The sequence below is a fragment of the Thermobia domestica genome, chromosome 2, assembly GCF_964235325.1.
Source record: "Thermobia domestica chromosome 2, izTheDome1.hap1.1, whole genome shotgun sequence".
Lineage (NCBI taxonomy): Eukaryota > Metazoa > Arthropoda > Insecta > Zygentoma > Lepismatidae > Thermobia > Thermobia domestica.
In genome coordinates, this window is record NC_137455.1 from 50,733,426 (window position 1) to 50,755,307 (window position 21,882).

Here is a 21,882-nt window from a genome sequence, read left to right on the forward strand (position 1 = left end):
AAAATTATTTTATTATTACCCTATGTATATATGAGAACTTCAAAGTGTTGGTGAATTTACGCCCCTTTCTTTTATCCTTTTATGCTTGACCGATTTAAACAACAAGCAATAGGTTCAATTGCTACTCCTGAAGGGAATGATGATTTCAGGAGGTGGCCCGTAAGAATCATTCCCCGGAGCATATCTCAAATTGTGCTAAACGTGAGGCACCAGTATTTTAGAACACTACGAGTACTTTTACCCGCTATGTATTGAAACTACTTTAAGAGGAAATGTTATAAAATCATCACTGCCTGAAAGGAATCATACTTACCACAAGATTAACAAGCCGAGGTGAACCAAACTCAGAAGATTCTAGCGTGCAAAGCTGTGGATCACAGCCTTTATTAACAAGCCGAGCATATCTTTGGCCAAATCTGGACATCAAATATAGGGATTTTTAATTCCTGGATGGTAGGCTACTTGACCACCGGATTTCGTTCAAATCTGGCCAGTAGTCACCGACAAATAAAGTACCACACATAAGAGAGAGTCCAGTCCATCCGAGTCTGTCCCTACTCTAACCCGGCCACCAAATTCAGTGGTAAAATCACAATAGAAAAAAAAATGGAATATTGTCCAGCAAATAATTTCATCTGCAATAAATAGGGTGTAACAAATTCATGGCCGAAAGAGACGAGGCGATTGCGGATATCCAAATAAGTAAAAATATTCCTATAAACATGGGTCCAATGCCCGTTCGTTTCCGAGACACAGTGTGTTCAAATGTCGAGCCTCTCCAATGGCTCACTATGCGAAAGTGAATGGAAATGTTCAATATTACAGGAATAATACAATCAAGTGGAATTATGCTTGTGCAAATACATTTACGCTAACACAGAGAATGAAACTAATCAACATTTGAGGTTATTGGGTTGTCAGTGTTGTCAATCTGGTACAAAGTGTTATGTTTTCAAATAACACTAGGCGTCCACATGTTAGCATATGATTGCTGACATCAAAACGTTTCGGGGCAGATTCCACTTCGTTTGCGAAAGACAAGGTGACTCCCTTTCACCCTCTTATTCTTTATGGATTTCAACTCCACTAAATATGCTTATGTCAGAAGGTTGAAGAATATGCATACCGAGTTTCATTAAAATCAAATAAGTTTTACGAACAGATCGTGGTACAAACCTGTCTGTACAATGGAACAAACAGACGAACAGACACACAAATGTTAACCTAATAGAATGGTAGAATCTCACATACGCTCGTTTCATTTTGAACTAATGCTCGTTTCATTCTGAGTAACGATTATTTTCTCAGAGTACTCTCTTTCCTTATTGCATATTGCTATAGTCTACGTGGGTATTTATAATTCAATAACGCAATACATTATTACAAATATAATATTGAATATACTCACTCGTAAATGATGTTACACCTAATATTAATGGTGCAAATAATGTATGATGCTATATCGCGGGAAACCTTTCCAGAAAAAAAAAGTGTTATTAAACATTTAGATGTAATTTCGCTTTTACGTTGCCTTCTAGAAATCGAAACTTTACTCTAGGGACATATGCAAGTTTCTTTGCGGGAAAATGTATCTGAAAAAGGAAAGAAAAAAAAAAAAAAACTTAAATGTTTCAGTTTTGGAAAAACACATCTGGTGCCTCTTGTTTTTGAAAAAAGAAAAATAAAAAGAAGCAAGGAAGAAAAAGCAGGATTGACACTTGGAAGGTAGGAAAAGTAGACGTAGTTCTCCTCCCTTAGGAAATAAGAACTTTATATGCTTAGTGAGCCAAAATAACGCATAAAAGTACTATAAATATTATCCCTAAAGGCTACATCGGCTTTTTAAAAGCACATTCTTTTTGTTGTTGTAAGTAACCTCACCGGAAACAAAGTTGTAACTTATTCTTAAGAGTATACAGACCTCCGGGTAGAAACTGAAAGAGGGAAGGTTGTTTTATTTTCATAGACAAGGAGATGACTCCTGTCTCCTAAATCCTTTAGGCTATTATTTATCCATGAAGAATTTCAGTGGAAGTTCTTGACTTGCTAAAGTTACGTAGAATGTCAAAAACGTACTCGCTTCGTTATCGCGAAGATATCTCTGATTTAAGTCCCATTGATATCTATCTTGACTTTATTATTTTTCGGAGGGGGGAAGGAAGTGTCTCGATGTGAACGAAGGTATAGTACCTTGAAATACGTAAGCCGTTGCTGACTTCTTTCACAAAATTTTTCTCACCTCGCATTGAGAATATTCCCCAGTGTGAATTTGTCTGACACCTGTACTAATTGCAAGGAGTCGAAAAGCTTAACCTAAATCTACCAATATCAACATCCAAAAGAACGCGAAGGTATATCCCGATCAAGGATGTTATAAAATAGAGGATCTGCCCATACAACAAAATAGTGAAGCCATGCGTCATAGCTTCGCCACTCCTACTCTGCTCACTCCGCGCCACTAAGATTGCCATATTTCGAGCCAACAATCATGGCGGAAACGAGAGTAGCCAATCAGACGTGCCGGATCAGACGATGCTCGATTGTTTTTCGGCTTCATTGAGTTCATATGACGAAGATACGTATGGGTCGATCCTCTGTTTTATATCATCCTTGGTTCCGATTAAAACGAAATATATTATAAAAACACTTCGCTTTAGCCCTGATTCGTTTTACGTATTTTTAAATTATCATGTTATTATAATAAACATATCAACTACTAATTACTAACCATAAACATGAATTGTGTCCAGATATCGTCGATTTATTCTTCTGTTTTATACGTACATGAAATATCAACAGCAACCATAGCTTTTGTACATATCTTCCAATTTCGTGTGTATAACTCAGTAATGATCTTTCCCATAACAACTAATAATCTTGTCAATAACAAACTGATAGTTTTCATCATAGTCTTTTCCCATGACAACATGTCCTGTCAATAACAGCGTTCTTTCTTTTAATTACATCTAAGCTATATGCTTAATTATTGCGCCTCTGATCAGTGTTGGTAAAATGGGTACAGATTAATTATAATAGGAATGTATCGCTGTATGAATGTCGCCCAGAACGGGAATTCCGTAACAGTATTATAGTGAAGGAAAGAACCCTGTATATTTTCAAAACATTCACCTTTTGAATAGCCCTCGTACTAATTATTACTAAATCAACTCTCCTATTAATTATTATTATTACATCAATATAAGTAGTTTTCTCTTCTCTTCTTTCTCCATATATATATCAATTCATTTATAACAACATTTTTCTTTTATTACTAATCACATATCATAAAGCGTCGATTCATTAAAAAATATTATTTGTGGGTCTATTCAAAATTATAAGTAACTGATGACTTACACAGAGTTACTAGTTAATTGTTCCTCTTTTACATTGAGCGATAACATTCATATACAAACAACATTATTCACAATTAAGATTGCCACCATATCACACGTCAACAACAAGATCAGAAGGTAATAATTACATTTAAAAGCTTCATTTTAAGTTCACTGTCATGGATTTCAAGTTAACACAATCAAATCTCTTTTGAACATGTAAAGTAAAATAAAGGTAAACATAACATTCAAAGTTAATACAAAGATAAGATAAATTAATCACATCATAACATGTTGCTCAAATATAAAGTCCAAATGAAGTATTCATAACACAACTCATAACATCTGAGAGAATAAATTAGGAATTGTTATCCATCCGTAACTCAAATCTAAGTTACATGGCCAAAAGATTCAATCAAGCTAAACGATAAGTCACAAACGGGAATACAGCCATCTTCAACTACATCTATGCTAAGAATTTGAGCACAACTCTTAGCAAAAATAAATCCAATTCCTCCAATGGCACAACACACATCTACCAAGGAAGTTTCTTCGTCAACTTCAACCATTTCTGCGATGGAAGTATACAGCATCAAAGTATTCACTTGAAAATAATAATCTGGAGATACTCGAAAATTCATGTCACATATAGTTTCTTTCACATATTCTTTCTTGAACAACAGCTGTAGTGGTGGAGGTTTCTCACCTTCTTCCTTTTCATTGAAGATCTGGAAATAGAGCGATGTTACGTTCAAGCAGTTTCTTTCTCTGTTTTGGACATAATCTTTCAAATCATCCGTAATCTTCTCTATAGACGAATGCTTCAGAAAGTCAGCAAGTCCTTCATTCTTCTCTTTTCTTTCTTCTGCCCAATTTGTTAAATCTAAATTCCTTCTCGGCAACAAATCCATTAGTCGCGTGAGTGAAGATTTTATTTCTTCAGTATTCTTCTTCAACTGTTCTCTATAATTAACATCCCACAAAGGTATTGTAGCCTGTTTTATTCTGTCTTCTACGGATAACTGAACTTTCGCCTTTTTATAATCCTTATCAACAGAGTTTTCCAATTTTCGCTTACGTTGATCAGCTTCGACAACTTCGGCTGAAAGAACTCGCTTCTTCCAACTGTATCCATTCAAAATCTTTACTGCCATCTGTTGGTCTTCTTCAGTTTTGAAGATCAAATAAATCCAAGAACTCGCTCTTTTCGGCGACTTAATAGTATGGCTTCCCAACTTCAAATTATCAGTCAACAATTTCTTCAATTTCCCTAACCGGTATAATCTCGGCAGACCTTTCACTTCAATTTTGAATACGCCTGTAGTAGTAGTGGAGGTTTTCTTGACCGGAGATGACGGTTCTTCTTCAATTGTAGCATCTTCCGTATCATCATTCGTCACAGGTTCTATGGTTTCATTACCATCTTGTTCTTCACTATTTTCGTTTCGTCCATCTTCATCTAGCTTTTCATCTAGCTTTTCATCGTACAATTTTTGTTGTCGATCAAATTTCTGTTTTAGCTTTTCATTGTGTTGTTCGAATTTAGCATCTAGTATCTGTTCTAGCTTTTTATCTAGCTTTTCTTCGTACAATTTTTGTTGTTGATCAAATTTCTGTTCTAGCTTTTTATCTAGTAGTTGACTAAACATATCAATAAGATTAGAATAGGAATGTTCAGACACAGTTACGGCATTTCCAGATATGGTTTCATTTGAAATACTGGGTACTTCTTCAATCTCGGAATCCTGCATATTGCTAATTCTTTGGATTCTCTTCCCACTTTTCAAAGTAGTGAAACTCATAAAATACGTATACACATAAACTCAGTTCTTACTATTCTTCGGAACTAAATAGTATAGTATAGTCCCGTGTCTTCGGCACCAGATAAAACGAAATATATTATAAAAACACTTCGCTTTAGCCCTGATTCGTTTTACGTATTTTTAAATTATCATGTTATTATAATAAACATATCAACTACTAATTACTAACCATAAACATGAATTGTGTCCAGATATCGTCGATTTATTCTTCTGTTTTATACGTACATGAAATATCAACAGCAACCATAGCTTTTGTACATATCTTCCAATTTCGTGTGTATAACTCAGTAATGATCTTTCCCATAACAACTAATAATCTTGTCAATAACAAACTGATAGTTTTCATCATAGTCTTTTCCCATGACAACATGTCCTGTCAATAACAGCGTTCTTTCTTTTAATTACATCTAAGCTATATGCTTAATTATTGCGCCTCTGATCAGTGTTGGTAAAATGGGTACAGATTAATTATAATAGGAATGTATCGCTGTACGATCTGCAACCACCATCCATAATTTTTTTTCCAGTGTCGTTTCTCGTGCAATAAGAACATCTCTCCTGAGCGTACAGTGTTGTTGGATTACCTCTAAGTTTCATTTTGTTGTTATTGATGTTTCATACTTTTGCTCTGATTATTGTTAGCGTTTAATTTGAATAATTGCTTGTATTCGTGTTAGAGTACTTTATTTTTTTTTTCCCGCTCGTTCGCTATGACTTCTAAATTTTGCAACATTGTTGGTACACTTCAATTGTTTCACGTTTTCTCAAGTGTGTGGTAGGAAGGCAGAATTCTTCCGATACATCACAGATGAACTAAAGCAGTTCTGTGATTGGTGTACAGCCCAAGCTTCACGAGTTCTCGCGATCGCTATAGTATGCAAATATCTGGAACATGCCTATATTTTTCAATGTTTATGCCTTTTACCTGCTCCAACTCAATTAACTTTATTTTTTTTCTGTTTATTTTTAGAGCATCATGTCTGAAGAATTTGATGCTGCAAGTTACTACACAGCAGTATATATTCTTATTTCGTTCCTGTTGGTGCTGCTAGTCGTAATGTTGCTATACGTCGCTTGTTCCAAGAAGTATAGACTAAACTGGTTTGAAAAGAATCTTCTAGAAGAAGCAGAAACTGCAGAATTGACTGAAAGGTAGGTTTTTCATTATATATTCTAAGGCATTAACAAATTGCATGCATAGGCAAGGCATGCAGTCAGAGTAAAATTATATTACATTATATGTAGTTCATTAACCTCAGTGGTAAATCTATGACTATTTATTAAGCTGTTCATAAAGAGAATAGAACACTCATGTGTGCAATGGAATTCATATTTGATATTGCGAATACTATACGTATTGTGCCTGGAATAGTGATATTATTTTCTGTCTATAACTTCATAGTCCTTATCTTTGTCTAATCGTCTAATGGATATGATGCTCGCTGTCGCTTACGCCTTCAGTGCGGCTGTTACGTCTTGCGATGTTAGAGGTAAGATCTAGTTCGTTTTGTGTGCACTCGCTTGGATGTAAGTTCTGAGGTAAGCAAGATATATTGTGATGGGCCACCTTGTGTGACATCGCGCACCCTGGACACCTCACAGACAACTTACCAAACTGTCACAACCAACTGACAATCATTTTTATTAACAAGATTTCAACTTCATCGATATTCATAACATTATTTACTGTTGCTTATAATAATTTTATTGTTGTTAGCTTTTCCGATTTTCCAGCGTGGACAAAAAGTGCTTGAAATAATAGACACTAGCTGCATTTGAAAGATAAAGGAAAATAACGTAACATGTTTACCTCTACAAACATATCTTTACAAAGAAGATGGGAATTTGGCTCGAGCATATAATTTGAAGTAGTCAGCAACTACCTCTATGAAAGTTGCTGTGGAATTACCGCAGGATTCTGAAACATGGGTTTTTGGGGACACATACTAGTTCCTAGTTGAAGTCTTTACCCAACTGCGGCAGGTCCCATAGTTTTGGAGCTATGGATCTTTAAACTTCACTTTTTCTTCTTTTCGGCAGCCTATAACTCCAAAAGGAAGCATTTGTGCACCCAGGTTGGTCTATACTTTTTGTCTTATCTTGGTGTTAGGAATCGCCTCCGAAACGTTGTCGGTGTTGTTTTGAAACACCCTGTATAGAAAATAGTAACGAGAGCGTTAGCGACTACGTTACGCGAGACCACTAAATTTCTTCATGTCGAGTATTGTAGTGTACGGGGCCGAAACATGGACATTACCTAAAAACAATGAATAAATGGAACTTTCGGAATATGGGTGTGGAGAAGAATGGAGATAATCAGCTGAACCGAACGAAAAACTAATCACAAAGTGTTAGAAATAGTAGGGAGAAAAAACAATTTTATATGCAATTTAACACATTAAGAAAAGCTGTTGGGGTTATATAGACTGAGAAGGAACTGTATCATAAGAAAATGTTACTAGCTATGGTGGCAAGAAAAATATGGAGATGCGTAGGGGGCTACAGTTGATGGATGTACAAATTCATACATGAAGATGCACAGATTCGCTGCCTGAAGACGATGGTACATGGAAGCTTGTAAGTTTTTGCGGAAAGTGCACTGCAAATAAGGGAAGACTATGATGATGAGAATAAAGCAACGCGTGTTAGTAAACACGTAATATTATAATGTAATTCCATACATTGATAGTATTCGTGAGGATTTTAACGTGTCTTTTTGAAACATTTTACTGCATAATTTCTGAAAATGTTCCAGGTTGAATAACATGTCACGAGAGACCAAAATTATCTCCCATATCATATTAAAGAATAAAAACGCATTCAAATAAATAATAATAAAAAAGATAACGATATTTTCCTCAAAAGGGTTTTTCTTACAATTGAATACAGTATTGTTAGCTAGGAAACAAGCCATTGAATAAATATGACACTCACACTAAAAAGAAATTGTTTCAGCCATCTTCATAACAAGTGACAAACGATACATCAAAGTCAGTCGTCGTAAATTAGAATCTAAAAACGACAAAAGGAACACACAGTGTCCGCTTTGTAAGGTATTCTATAGAACGCGAGTCCAAAAGAGGCGCTTTCGTGCTGTTTTCACCGTCACGCTCCCGATGAAGGTTTAGCAAGGAAGATAAATGAATCCCATGGTAAATTCAGAAGATATACCAGCCCAGATAAAGATATGGTGGTTCTATCTAGTACAGTACCAATGTTTTATATTTCGTTCTGAACAGAAAAACAAGAAATTTATCTGATGCACTATATTATTTGTTGTGGCTTTGCAGACCAATACAAAAATGTTTCTCATAAACAATTATAGTACAGCAATGATAAAATATACGGGGCCAGTCTCATCCTATAGTGATGCCAGTCTGAAGCCTTATAAAATTCCATTTTGAAAGTCAGAAATTCCCATTCTGCTCTTAAGTTTCTCATGCAAATTAGAAAGTTTTCAAAATGCATAAAATATGAAAATAGAAATTGCTGTATGTTACTTACTTTCTTTTTCGGTATTTGAGTGAATTATTCGTAAATTTCGATCTTCTAAATTCCTATTAAGTATTTTTCGTAATTATAAAAGGCTATTGAAGTTGTTAGTGAAAACACGCACATTTTGTTGTCAGAATTTAGTTTTCATCATGCTTTTGTGCCACAATGTTCTGCGGAACGTAATGAAACTAGACAAACTTCATTCTCCAGTTATGCCATATGGAACGTTTTAAAATTAGCCCCGCTATGAGGTCACTCGGTCGAAAAAACTGTGGAAGCTTTTTCAGGTCAGGCATTCGGAGAGAGGTTTTCCTGGGTTTTTCTCATTCACACCAGCTAAATGTTAGGATAGTATCTTAAGATGGGTTGCCACGTTAGAAGAACTTGTAGCTGTCATAAAAACATCTTGAAACCCTACCATATTTCACCATGTACACATAGTCTTGAAAGGGTCATAAAACATTTTTTTTTTTTACATCTTGCAAGGAGTTGAACAATGTGTAACATTCTGGGACGTCTTGCTTGCTACCTGCTATCGCCCTTCCGCTGACATAAAGGAAAAACCAGTTTCGCCGCTTCCGAAACAAGGGATTCTTTTGGACAGGGAGGGGAAGTGCGCCAAAATACACGTTTTTAATGAGGAGGTTCACTGTTTGTCCACTAGAGTGCAGTGCTGCATGTGTGGAGACACCTTTCTTGCTTGCAAGAAGTTGTAACATCTAAATAGTAAATAGAAAGATCGGGTTGTAAGTTTTTTTTTTTTTTTTTTATGACAGCTGCAAGATTCATTTAACGTGGCAATGTGGCCTAACATATAAATTCCAGGTCACTTCCTTTCCTTTCCTCGGATAGCATGGTCGCCAAGGGACGTCATCCCTCACACGTGATGGACTAACATGGCCATACATGCTGAAAGCCCAGAAATCTAAATCTTAAATCCTTTAAAATTTGTCTATTTCTCATGCGGTAATTTACTTTCATCTCTTCATGATGTTTTCTTTAAAAATAACTCCAAAGTACAATTTACGTTTCTTTTCGCTTGTTTTTTGAGATTCACAAGTTCCTGCATAAAATCACTTTCACACTAACATGCATTTGCAAATAATAAAATTTACAACACTGATTTTATGTTTATTCAAGCGCCATTAGCCTATTTCTTTTTCATAGAGAACGTTGTTGGTATTAATGGAATAAACGTACGAAAAATTCCATATATGTTGCCAATTTTGACGAAAATTCTCTTTGTGTCTCCTCGAAAGATTAATGTCAAAAATTCAGCCTTCACACCTTTTTTTATTTCTTTGAGGAAACTAGTTCTATAAAGGGGCGTTTACACTTGGTCGATTTAGTCGCACGACTAAATCGACTCGCTGCATTTGCCACTAAATCGAAGCAACTAGGCCGAATCAGATCGATGGATGTGTTCAATTATTTCAACCACAGAAAATAGAACGTCTTTCAATTCAGTTGCCAGTCGATTAGTCGCTTTCGATCAACAAGCGATTAAGTTGAATTCCCGTTTACACGGTCGATTAAGTTGAAAGTGACGTCAATTCAACTGAATCGAACGCAAATCGACTAAGTGTAAACGCCCCATAACAGACGCGTGAATTATAACAAAATAAATTTGGATGTAAGTTAGAAGGTAAACTAGGAATGGGCTATGGTGACTATTAGACTTTTAGGTAAACTGGGTTCATAATCTCAAGGATGTTTGATAAACTCTGTTCAGAAACTCATCGACATGTGGGCGTTGAAAGAGATGCTATAGGAAAAGAAGAAAGAACTTTTCCCTTTGGAACTTCCCCTCAAAGTCAATATTTAAAAATTTCCTGTTGAAGCAGACTGTGTCTCAAAGCTTTATGGAAAATACCTCTAAAAGTGACAGGATTAAGTAATTGGGCATTAAGGCTAATGTTGTCATATGGTATGTTTTAATGCAGATGACGGCGAAAGTGCAAAACCTCGTATTTTCACTTTTTATGGAATTTTAGATGTTGCTTGCATTCAATTCCCCACATCTAAATCTGTGTGTGTGTGCAAAAGGTCGTAAACGAAAACCCAATTTAAAAAAAAGTGAAAAACGAACTTTTAAAACCTCACATCGCATATAAGATAGTGATCGAACTTTGCTAACACCGTTTTGCCTAGGTCTATATAGTCTAGAGGAATCTTCTCCAACTGGTGATTCGCCATTCACATGGGGTTCGTGGAATTATTTACATTTCATAATTTATGTAAGATGTAAATAATACCATAAATGTTACTGGTTTACTTTTGGCCCACCAAATTTTGGAAGATTTAAGATAAAATTTTATACTTTGCAAAAAAAAAAAAAAAAAAAAAAAAAAGATATTTATAAAGAAGAAATTTCTGCAAGCGATACAATTAAATAAAAGTAATATACCTGTATTTTATGTTTACAAGTATAGGGTAACTAGTGTAAAATCATTACAAGTGATTTACGACAGATAAAATAAGTGGGTGCATATAAAAGATGACTGCATTAGAAACAATTTTCCACCGGCAGTGTATTTCTGTACAGTGTACAGAAACTGTATTTTATGTTTATAAGTGGAGCGCTACTAGTATAAAACCATGAAAAGTGCTATTGAAACTCGTATCATTGCCAAATCCCACTCATTTTCACTACTTTCACTTGGGTATATACCCACCTTCGCTGATGTGTCTTCTTCCTTCGGACGCACTCGCTCGCTGACGCTCGGGCCTCCCAGCTTCGCCCTGCTCTCATTCGATAACATTCATGCTTTTTAGTGACCTCCTAACACAGGTTTTGTTTTTATCACTCTAGTTTTTGTGTATACTTCCGGAAGCCGTGTTTATACGCAAATCGTGAAAGAATTGTAATTTTTCAACAATTGCTTATGATGGTCCCCTTGAATTTTATATGTGCCATGTGAGATATTTTCATGTCGTCCGGCGCAAATCATTTAGGAAACAATAAGAAGGAAATTAGTGAAAGAGTTAGAATTCTTCAACAATTATTTCGAATGAAGAGACAAAAGTAAACATGCACACCCTAAAGTTTCTCTATGTATGAACTGTATGCTGTATGTTTATAACATAAATAAACACTGGTAATTTAATAATTGTTGAAATTGGCTTACCTCTCAACTACTACTATTAAGCAGATACTAAAAAATTAAGTGATTGTGGTCCGTACCTGGGATTAAAAATAAAAATAGGGTCCAGGATCACAACTTTGAAGTAATTCTGAACAGGCCCATATCCAGGGGGGGTCTAGGGGGACCCCTAAATTTTTGCGGGCCCCCCTAACTTTTCACGGTAGGCTTGCAAATGAACTGTAATATGGTGATGAACTATAATATTTTTGGATCGCCCCCCCTAACTTCAGCCGGGACCCCCTACATTTTTGGGCTGGCTACCGGCCTGATTCTGAATGACTGGTCATGGTTTTAAAGAGAACAGTGATTCATACGAAATTTCATTCTTATGAACAAACAAAGTACTTATTTCTCGTAGTGTAACGTTTTTTTTTTTAATTGTACTATTTCATTAATAGAAATTCTTTATTGATTGAGTTAAATCGCGAACGGGATATGTAGATTCAGTACCGTACTCTTGAAGGTACAATTACCTCTTCGCTCATTATCTCGTAAGAGAGTCGAGAAAGAAATGTAGACTTTCTGTTGAACTAAGGTAGTACAGTAAATATATTATTTCTCAGAGATATCCCATTGCGTGCTTCATTTGTAATTAAGATCTTGTCTAAGTGAACCTACGTAAGTAAGAAACATAACACGTGTCTGCTTCTGCTTCCCTCCCGCTGCGCCCTCTTTTGGCCTCGTACTCAGAAACTATGAGTGAACATATAAATCTACTGTAATTATATACAGTAGGTATATGTCTTCATTTATATCCTTTTACTTCCTGCATGTTTTTCTCTAGATAAAAACAACTAGTGACATTTCTTAAATTGAGAAACACTGTATAGCTACACATCACGATCGTAGACTCATTTATCAAACAAATAAATTTAACTTTAGAATTTTAAATTGTTTGTCATTATTATTATTATTATTATTATTATTATTATTATTATTATTCAAATTAAATCATTTATCTTAAAAATTTTATTATCCAGACCAAGTATGTTACCGGAATTCACTAAAGAAACTTGTCCATCAAGCATTAAAATAGCATGCTTATGAATCATATCGGTGCTTCAAACCTTCGATTGATGTAGTTTTATTAAGTATGTCGCACATTCGATGGAAGACTGTTACAAGTCAGAAATATATATTTGAAGGAACATGACTTTTAAAGTTTGTTATTGTATCAAAATCGCTCCCTGGAATTCTGGTATTTCTGCCATCTACGGGTTAATTTGTTTAGTTACGTTTCTGCGAAAATACCACCTGGTAGAGCTCGCTTCTCTCTCTCTTTATTCTCTTTTGAGCGATAATAACTCAAAATTTCCATTCTAATTGAGTTGTAACATTCTTCGCCCGGGTGTGCGATGTGTTGTGTTTTGTTAGCTGGAAATGAGGATGGGACATGCGCGCCAGAGATAGAGTGGGTCAGTGGGTCAAAATTTTTGAGTGGGTCAGTGGGTCATGGGTCAACAGCATGTGACCCACCACCCACCGTGACCCACTGCGACCCACCGACTCAGTCTGGCCTACAGACACTCTGCTCACTGCATTGTAGACAGTATCTTCTAAAGACTGGAAAATTTGTCTGCGTTTTACTTTCAAGACTTTCCCCTCATTTTCCATTTGTTTCTGTCTACCAAAGAACTTAAGGCACACTTTGGATATTGATATTTGTAATTGTAATAATAGCAATAGGACTTATACTACTACTTGGCTTTCGAGGCCTGTGAGTTTTTAGAGGAGCTAACTACTGCAAAAGATACATTTTTGAATCACTGTAATATATAAATTATTATATAAAAAATTGAATGTAACTATGTGTGCCTGATCATCACGGCCAAATTGCAAAGTCAAATGAAATGACTTTTGATATATAGTTAGGCCTTAATCCAAACTGGGATGTTATATTGCTTTTATTATAATGCCTAATATCCTAAGGAGGTAGTGAGGATCCGAATTTTTGCGAAAAAATAATGAGTATCTCGCAAGCCGTTAAACTTACGGAGCTGAAATTCAATGTATTAACTCTTTATTGAAAATAAACAGAATGTGTCCTAGCATTTTTTTTAAAATTATCCTTTATAGGGGGGGGGGGACTTTCTATACATGGGAAATTGGTAGTGAGTTGGATTGTAAAAATGATCGAAAACGATCGATATTAGTTAAGAAAAAATTCAGAAACAAAAAATACAGTGCTTCGCTTCATATATCCATTGCTTTCTACTGTAATAATTGATGAAGCTTATGTTTATTATATGGAGCGCTTACAGCACAGGGCAATCAACTCATAAAGTTGTGAAAAATAGACAAAAAATTTGTACTGTAAGCTTAATTACACGGAAATTTTAAGTTTGGATTGTACGCATAATTATATGGAAATTTTTACACTTTTTTCCTTTACGTTGGTCTACTTACCTTGATTTGGAACTTTCAAATTTCATCCTTTTTTCCACTGAAAAGTATCGATAATTCAACAAGGAAATAATTATATTATTATAATTTAATCGAAATTCATCGTAATTTGCCCCATGACAAACAGCAGTGTGGTAATTGAAGGGGAAGAAGGAGGGAAATTCCTATTCACCTCTGAACACTTCCCCGGAACCTCGTTCCTTTTTGCTCTCTAGGGAGGAGGGAACTTGGTAATGAGATCAAACCTTCATGTGTAATTACAAAAATTAAATTATAAACAAATAAGAAATCATCAGCTTATCAGACTTTAATTGATAATTTATGCACAAGATTCCCTATCGAAGGTGTGGTAGATGAAGTTTCTGTTCTCCATGAGTCGACACTGCCAACTGACATGGTCGATATGGAAAAGAAGTATGGTGATAGAGAGGTGATACTTCGTGCTGAGTATTTCAAAACTGACCGAGAAAATTCGTTATCGGACTTAAGTCTAACAAGCAGATTGTCGATGATGAGTTGCAGAAATTTCTACGTCGGGTAGAAGTATTATTAATTTCCACGACAGAGTGCAAACGGTGATTTCCCAATATGAATTTACAGATGACTGATATTAGAAATAGAATAAGTGCTCAAACACTGTCTAATTTGTTGTTCATCAATGTTAATGGCCCACCGCTAGACAATCTCAAAGTAGACGAACTAGTTATTTCTTGGTTGAAGTCAAGGGCTCCGATCATGGGGGGGAGCAAAGTTCATGTGGGCCCCCTATTGTATTTATGAATATACAATATTTGGCATAATTTGAGTGCAATTTGTCTTAAAATCCTCATATATATACCTTCTGCATTTGAATGCCCCCCCCCCTCTCCAATTTACAGAGAAATCGGCGCCCTTGGTTGAAGGATGGACATCATTCGACTGCGGATGATTTACTACGAAAAAGTTCTGGGGGCCAACAGGAAATAAACCCGATTTCAAATTTGTTTTAAGTTGGCAAATTACCAGTTATGGAAAATGTATACTTGTATTACTAATGGTTTATTTGTGTTATTCAACTTTGTACCTAATTTTTAATAAGTTTCTTCTTTGCTTTTTATAAACTAGAAGGTAAACTACTTTGAATAAATATTCATAATAACTGCAATTATGCATATCTGTAACTTAAATTTAACGTGGTGTTTTAGTGACTACACAAATTACAATTATGAGCATACTTTATGAAGATGCTCTCACACAGTGTACCCGAGCACCTTTATACGCTATAAACAACTGATTTTTCAAGTATTTTGTGAGAAAAATACTGTGAACTGAGAAATCATAACCTTTTCCATATTGTACAGAAGTATTTTCCTGCGAATAGAAAGAAGTTTCTTCCGGAATGCGTTGAGAAATTAACACTAGCAAGAATACTCTATTAGTACAAGTATATTTTAGACACATACTAATTTCCCCCCACCTCGAAGTGCTTCAATTTCCTCACTGACATACACTTTACCATTTTATATCGTAAAAGTCAGATCCACCGTTACTGTAACAGAGTGGTGCTTGAGCAATTGACCGTAGAAATTCAAACTGCGATTAGTGACAGTTTCACACTCTTGTTTTATTACAAATGTAAACTATTTAGTCAGTAGGGAAGAGGCCGTGGATCATGTGTCAGATTTGATGACGATAGATTTTGGTGAGGCAGACTAGGTCACAGTGGATTAGAGTGGGTCACGGTGGATGGTGGGTCATGGTGGGTCACAGTGGGTGGTGGGTCAGAGTGGGTCATGGTGGGTCGTGGGTCAAGTTTTCATTGACCCACGCCGACTCTGATGCGCGCAGACTTCTGGGTGCTCCAGGGCTCCCGTACCCACACATATATTCTTGTAGGTGCGGTGCACCCACAAGATTTTTAGTTTGGACCCGGGTTTTAACCCGTTTCTCTTATGTTTAAGTCAGCCGTGTTACCGACTGAGCTAGGGCAGCTCCAACGTAACTTATAGTACCGGTATATTTTACTTTATCACAGCACAGGCCTTTATGACAGTGTTCATAAAAAGATTTTGACTAAAAATAAAACAATAAAATATTGAGACTTCCCTGAAAACTAGCTAACACATCCCGTCATTGATGTGCACCCACATAAATTTTGGAAAGTCGGCGTCGATTGGGACGGGGCACACTTTTGTAATATAAATTAATTTCTTAACATTATTAAGAGTGTAAAATGGTCTCATAATAATAATAATAATAATAATAATAATAATAATAATAATAATAATAATAATAATAATAATAATAATAATAATAATAATAATAATAATAAGGAGCTTTTAATTGCTTGTGCATCGTTCAACAAAAACAGTTAGATGAGTATATACATCCGTTATCTTTTCTTACTCGTTCCTGGTGGGAGGGTAATGATAAACGATTTTTTCTTTTCTTTTCTTTTTTTTTTTTTTTTTTTTTGTTTTTAATCAGAAACTACGTAGTTTGTTATTATCTTCTGGAAGTATAAGTAATTGAGAAGCAATTTTCGAGACGTGCTTTCCTTTATTAGAGAATTATAAAGTCTTTAACTTGGAGTAGGGCCGAATAAGAAAAGCAATCAAGGTGTTAATTGAGTATTCTGTCAACCTGATTAAATATTCCATGAATCTTGATGCAATATGTATACAATAAAAGACTATTTCCGGATTTAAAGTGAGTAATCTAGTTTTATTATTCACAGTCGATTATTACTTAAACTTATTATGCATTTATAGTTATGGAAATTACTTCAAAATTCAATAATCTTCCTTTTTAAGCAGACCGTAATGCAAAAAAGTGACTATTAGTTTTTTTTTTAAACTAAATCTTAAGATCTGTTATGCACAAGTACGAGAAATTTAAATAGAACCGGTATGGCCATCCGTCCGTCTGCTGACAGATATCAGAGAATAAGTGATAAGACATGAGGGGAAACGAATTTTTAATCCGAATTTAGCCTCAGTTCAGGTCACGTCTCCGTCTTTATCTATCTATTCCAAAGTGACCACAACGACTTGTGTAGCCTAGGCTCTACACGAATCATAGAACTGGTTCTCACGTGCGATGCATCGGAAGAATTCGGCACAAAGGACTAAAAGACAGACACTAAAAAATATTTGAATTAAAACGTAACAATAACATTAACAAAAATATAAAACTACAATAATATCAACCAAAAGGAAATTAGCGACAATCCGACAACGTCTCGGGAGATGTTCTCGGTATAGCTCGAGCGACAACAGTGACAAAATTTCGTGGGCGGGATTTGACGACCGGGACACTGTTCTATTGGGTAGTGAAATTGGTAAATTTTGGTCAAGTTTCCTCGCGGCCACTACAGTACACATGTATCACTTCTGATTTTAATATTCATCTTTATACAAGAAAACGATAATAAATAGCTAGAAATGAGTTTTGATATGAATTTAATGTCCTAAGTGTAGCTTTAGTGCCTACTCTAATTCCAGTATTGCAAACGAAAGTAGCTGAAATCGATAATTTCCGACTTCAACATTGATTACCATAGTGCAAGAACAGATAGAGTGATATAATTTTTGTTATCATTTATTGTTCCAAGAACAGCTGCCATTTCTGCCTCTATCCTTGTATTCAACGATGAAAGATAGAAATATACAGCTCTTGATATGATTTAGTGTTCCAAGAAGAGCTACCTTTTTTGCTTCTATCCCTCTACTGAACGATGACACATAAAAATATACAGCTTTTGATATGATAAAGTGTTCCAAGAACAGCTGCCATTTCTGCCTCTATCCCTCTACTGAACATTGTCGCCCAGGGACTCGCCTTAGCGCCCCGTGACCAACCAAACCAAAACGCTCCCCCAAATATTTGCCTAATTTTGCACCCTCCTAATCTGGAGTTCGGGGCACAAGTCCCGTTTGCCCCCGTGTTACGTCATTGGTTATGAGAGAATAAGTACTACATAATGAATACAATACCTTCAGAAGTTTACCCTTTTCATGGTCCTTAAAGAACAACCTTCGTAACTAAGTATCTTAAAGGTCCTAATTCCGAAAACTTAGTTTATTAGATCTTTTCGCGAACTTTGACCTATGTTTCATTCCATTGCCTCCTGAAAGTGCTGAATCTAGAAGAGAGAGAGAGAGCCTGACCTTCGTAATATTTTGTGTTCGTTCGTCGTTGCACACGTTTTATGTAAATTCCTTTATGTGTTAAAGTGCTTCGGAAACGAGTCTCCGTGAAAATCCAGAACTACTCCCAAGATCTGCCGGTAGCTGAGTGAATGAGTTAGAAGCACCACACCTCTGCTCTCATGATCTTCAGCAGGTGAAGAATACGAAATAAGGTTTTGGTTGCCTAGCAACAACGTAAGAAATGGGGGGTCTTCAAGACAAAGAACTTACGAAAATATTTGGGGAATCAGTGGTGCCACTTTTGACAATTATCAGGGGAAAATGTTCGTAATTTGAATAAATGACACAGATATCCTAATTTTCTTTCGTCTTTTTGTCTTCTGAAGACATAATACATTTTTCAACTGCTGTGAGTTAAAACATAAAATCTGTTAGAGGATTCTTTCCATAACTGTAATATATCTTTACTAGAAGTGCTTTAAAAGTGAGATCTTGTATTTATAATCAACTAGCAGATTGCCTGTTCTTCGCACGGGGAGAATATGATTCATTTTGGACATAAAGGACAATGGGGGATGAATTTGGATTTAAATGGCATCGGAAGAGTCACTATTCGTCTCAGTAGCCCCGAAAACTATGAATTCGACACTTATATCGGTAATTTTTTTATCATTTATATATATCCTCACACCCTTCCCTCAAGTTGCGGGGCTGAATTTGGATTTAAACGGCATCGAAAATAACACTGTTCGTCTCAGTGACTCCAAAAACTATGGAAACGACACTAATATAGGTTATTTTCGATAATTATTTATATATCTACCCTCCCTCAAGTTCCAGGACTGAATTTGAATTTAAACGCATCGAGAGTGTCACGGTTCATCTCAGCGATACCGAATACTATGAATTCGACACTAATATCGGTCATTTCCGATCATATTTGTATATCTTCAACTCCCCCTCCTCTAAGTTGCATTATCAAAGTGAAATGACAAAAAACATTCCACGCCTGTACTTCATGTATGTTGAAAATTTGATCGAGATCGGTCAGGTGGTTTAACAATTATTAAATCATATAGACACTTCCATTTTTATTTATATACATTTTTATTTACGTTCCCCTCTCCTTCCCCAAGTTGCGGGGCTAAATTTGGATTTAAATGGCATCGGAAGTGTCACTGTTCATCTCAACAAACCCGAAAACTATGGATTCGACAGAAATATCGATCGTTTTCGACTTTCTTTTTTTCTTTTTTCTTTTTTTTTTTTTTTTTTTTTTTACAAATCTCCCGTCCCTCTCACCCAAGTTGCACCATCAAAGTGAAATGATAAAAAAAAAAAAAATCCCAGGCCCGAACCTCATCTATGTTGAAAATTTGATCGAGATCGGTTGGGTAGCTCATGAGTTATAAAGTCACATACATAGTCACTTTCAGTTTTATATAGTTCTAAGTTATAGATATATCATTGTATTTTTCAGCAACGAAAACTTCTCTGTGTCTTTCAGTCTGACACAGAACAGTGATAGAAAATTCGTTCTCGGGTCTGTTTCAAAGTAAATAGCCCAAGCTATATGATTTTGGTGACAACAGTGTGTCGTGATGTCGTTACCACTTTTGACTTTATTTTGTTTCGAGCGACGAAAGTAGAGAAGAAAGTACGATGATCTTTAAAAAAAAAATGAATTCGAGGTTTCAACGAAGTTACGCTTTTCAAGGTCCATAAATACCGGAAAAAATATTTTTCGAAATCTGTTCGTCTGTTTGACCATTCGCCCTGGTCTACATTCGCTTACCTACAGAAGCCATACCGTTCAACGTATTGAAATCAAATTCTAAACTTAAGATTTTTATGTAATTGTTTAGCGGGATTCGAATTTTATTCCTACCCCTAAAAATAAGGGCAGTCTACTGAAGGGTGAAAGTCAAAATATTCTATTTTCTCAAAAACGGCTCTAACGATTTTATTTATGTTTCATAAATACATTTTTCAAGACAACCCTATAGAGTGGTTTTAAGTCATTTTGTCTAGGAAAAATCGGGAAAGAGCAATTCTTGGGGGTGAGTATTTTTGGACGATTTTGTCAAAAACGACTTTGTCACTTTTGTTCATATTCCATTAATAGTCTGACAATATGTCACCCTTCATTTGTTCTGAAAAAAACATGTACGAGGGGTACTTTATTCTTGGGGTGTTTTTTGGATGATTTTTTAATAAAAAAAACAGAGAAAGAGACTTAGACAATTTTGCTTATATTTTGTAAATAAATATTTCATTAACATTTCTATGGTGTTGAACAAATAACTTCCATGAAAAAGTCCACAAGGAATAGTTTACTCTTAGGATGACTTTGTTTTGACAATTTTGTGAAATATTTCCGTGATTTTGTTATTTTATTTAAAAATATTTCATTAATAACCCTAACATATGTTCATAAGTTATTTTCTTATGGGAAAAAATTGTAAGGAGTGGTTCAATTTTGTGGGTGATTTTTCTCTGCGCAAAATTTTCCGAAGACGCTTTATAATTTTGTTCGTATTTCACAAGAAATTTTTTTCTTTAATATCTGCAACACATCGTGATTTAGTTTAACGAATTCCAGCGAGAAAATTTAGTGCGGTGTTCTGTACCTTTTACTTTTATTTTTCGAGATCCTTCGTGGCTATCTGCCTGTATTTAGCATACGTGTCTTCTCCGTTTGAGGCACAGACTCGATTCTTGGTGGTTGTGGGGCCACGGTGGCTCAGTGGTAGAGCGTTCACCTCTGGTGCTTGGGGTTCTGGGTTCAAATCCTGCTCCCGCCAGGGGAACTTTGTGGTGGACAAACACCGTGTGCGTGGGTTTTCTCGGGGTTCTCCCGTTTCCTCCCACTTTTTTCATTCCACCATTTCATTCATCTCTCGTAATCACCGTCTCCTTTAGCCTAACCGGCATAACCGTGGGACGTAAAACTCAAAAATTTCATTTCATTTCATTTCGATTTAGTGGGAACTCGTTATTTGGATGGGAAAAAGCAGTAGGTCTGTGTCTCAGTAGGTCTGTGTCTCATATAGCCTCGGTGGTGGAAAGACACTTAATCAACTCTAAATCTATAAAGGAATTTAATCAAATAATTTCCAAATGGACCTTTTTATCTCTTAACATTTGGTGTTAGTTCTTATGAAAATTTTTCTCGCGGTCCTGTTATGTCGACAATGTCAAATCCAGCGCAATGACTTTTAAGAGGATACATTTTTGAGAAGGTATTTGGAGTGTAAATCTGAGGGTAATTAGTCAAAACTTAAATACTGTAACAATAATTAAAAAAAAACTACTGCAGTTCAGAAAATGTATTCGTCAATCCTACTACTTATTTCCCATAACATATCAGATAAGGGCCGCGATGGCTCAATGGTATAGCGTTAACCTCTGGTGCATGGAATCCTTGGTTCGATCGCAGCTCGCGCCAAGTAAGCTTCGTGGTGGACAAACACCGTGTACGTGGGTTTTCTCGGGGTTCTCCCGCTTCCTCCCACTTTATTCATTCCTCATCATCACCGACTCCTTCAGCCTA

General features: G+C 35.8%; 1 protein-coding gene across 1 annotated transcript in view; it reads left to right on the forward strand.

Annotated features, from left to right (window-relative positions):
- Positions 1-21,882, forward strand: part of Sytalpha (Synaptotagmin alpha) — a 282,148-nt gene that overhangs the window by 137,274 nt on the left and 122,992 nt on the right. Inside the window, exon 2 of the mRNA XM_081741250.1 lies at positions 6,126-6,307. Within this exon, the coding sequence (XP_081597376.1) occupies positions 6,132-6,307 (176 nt within the window). The 5' untranslated portion in view covers positions 6,126-6,131. The remainder of the gene's footprint in view (positions 1-6,125; positions 6,308-21,882) is intronic.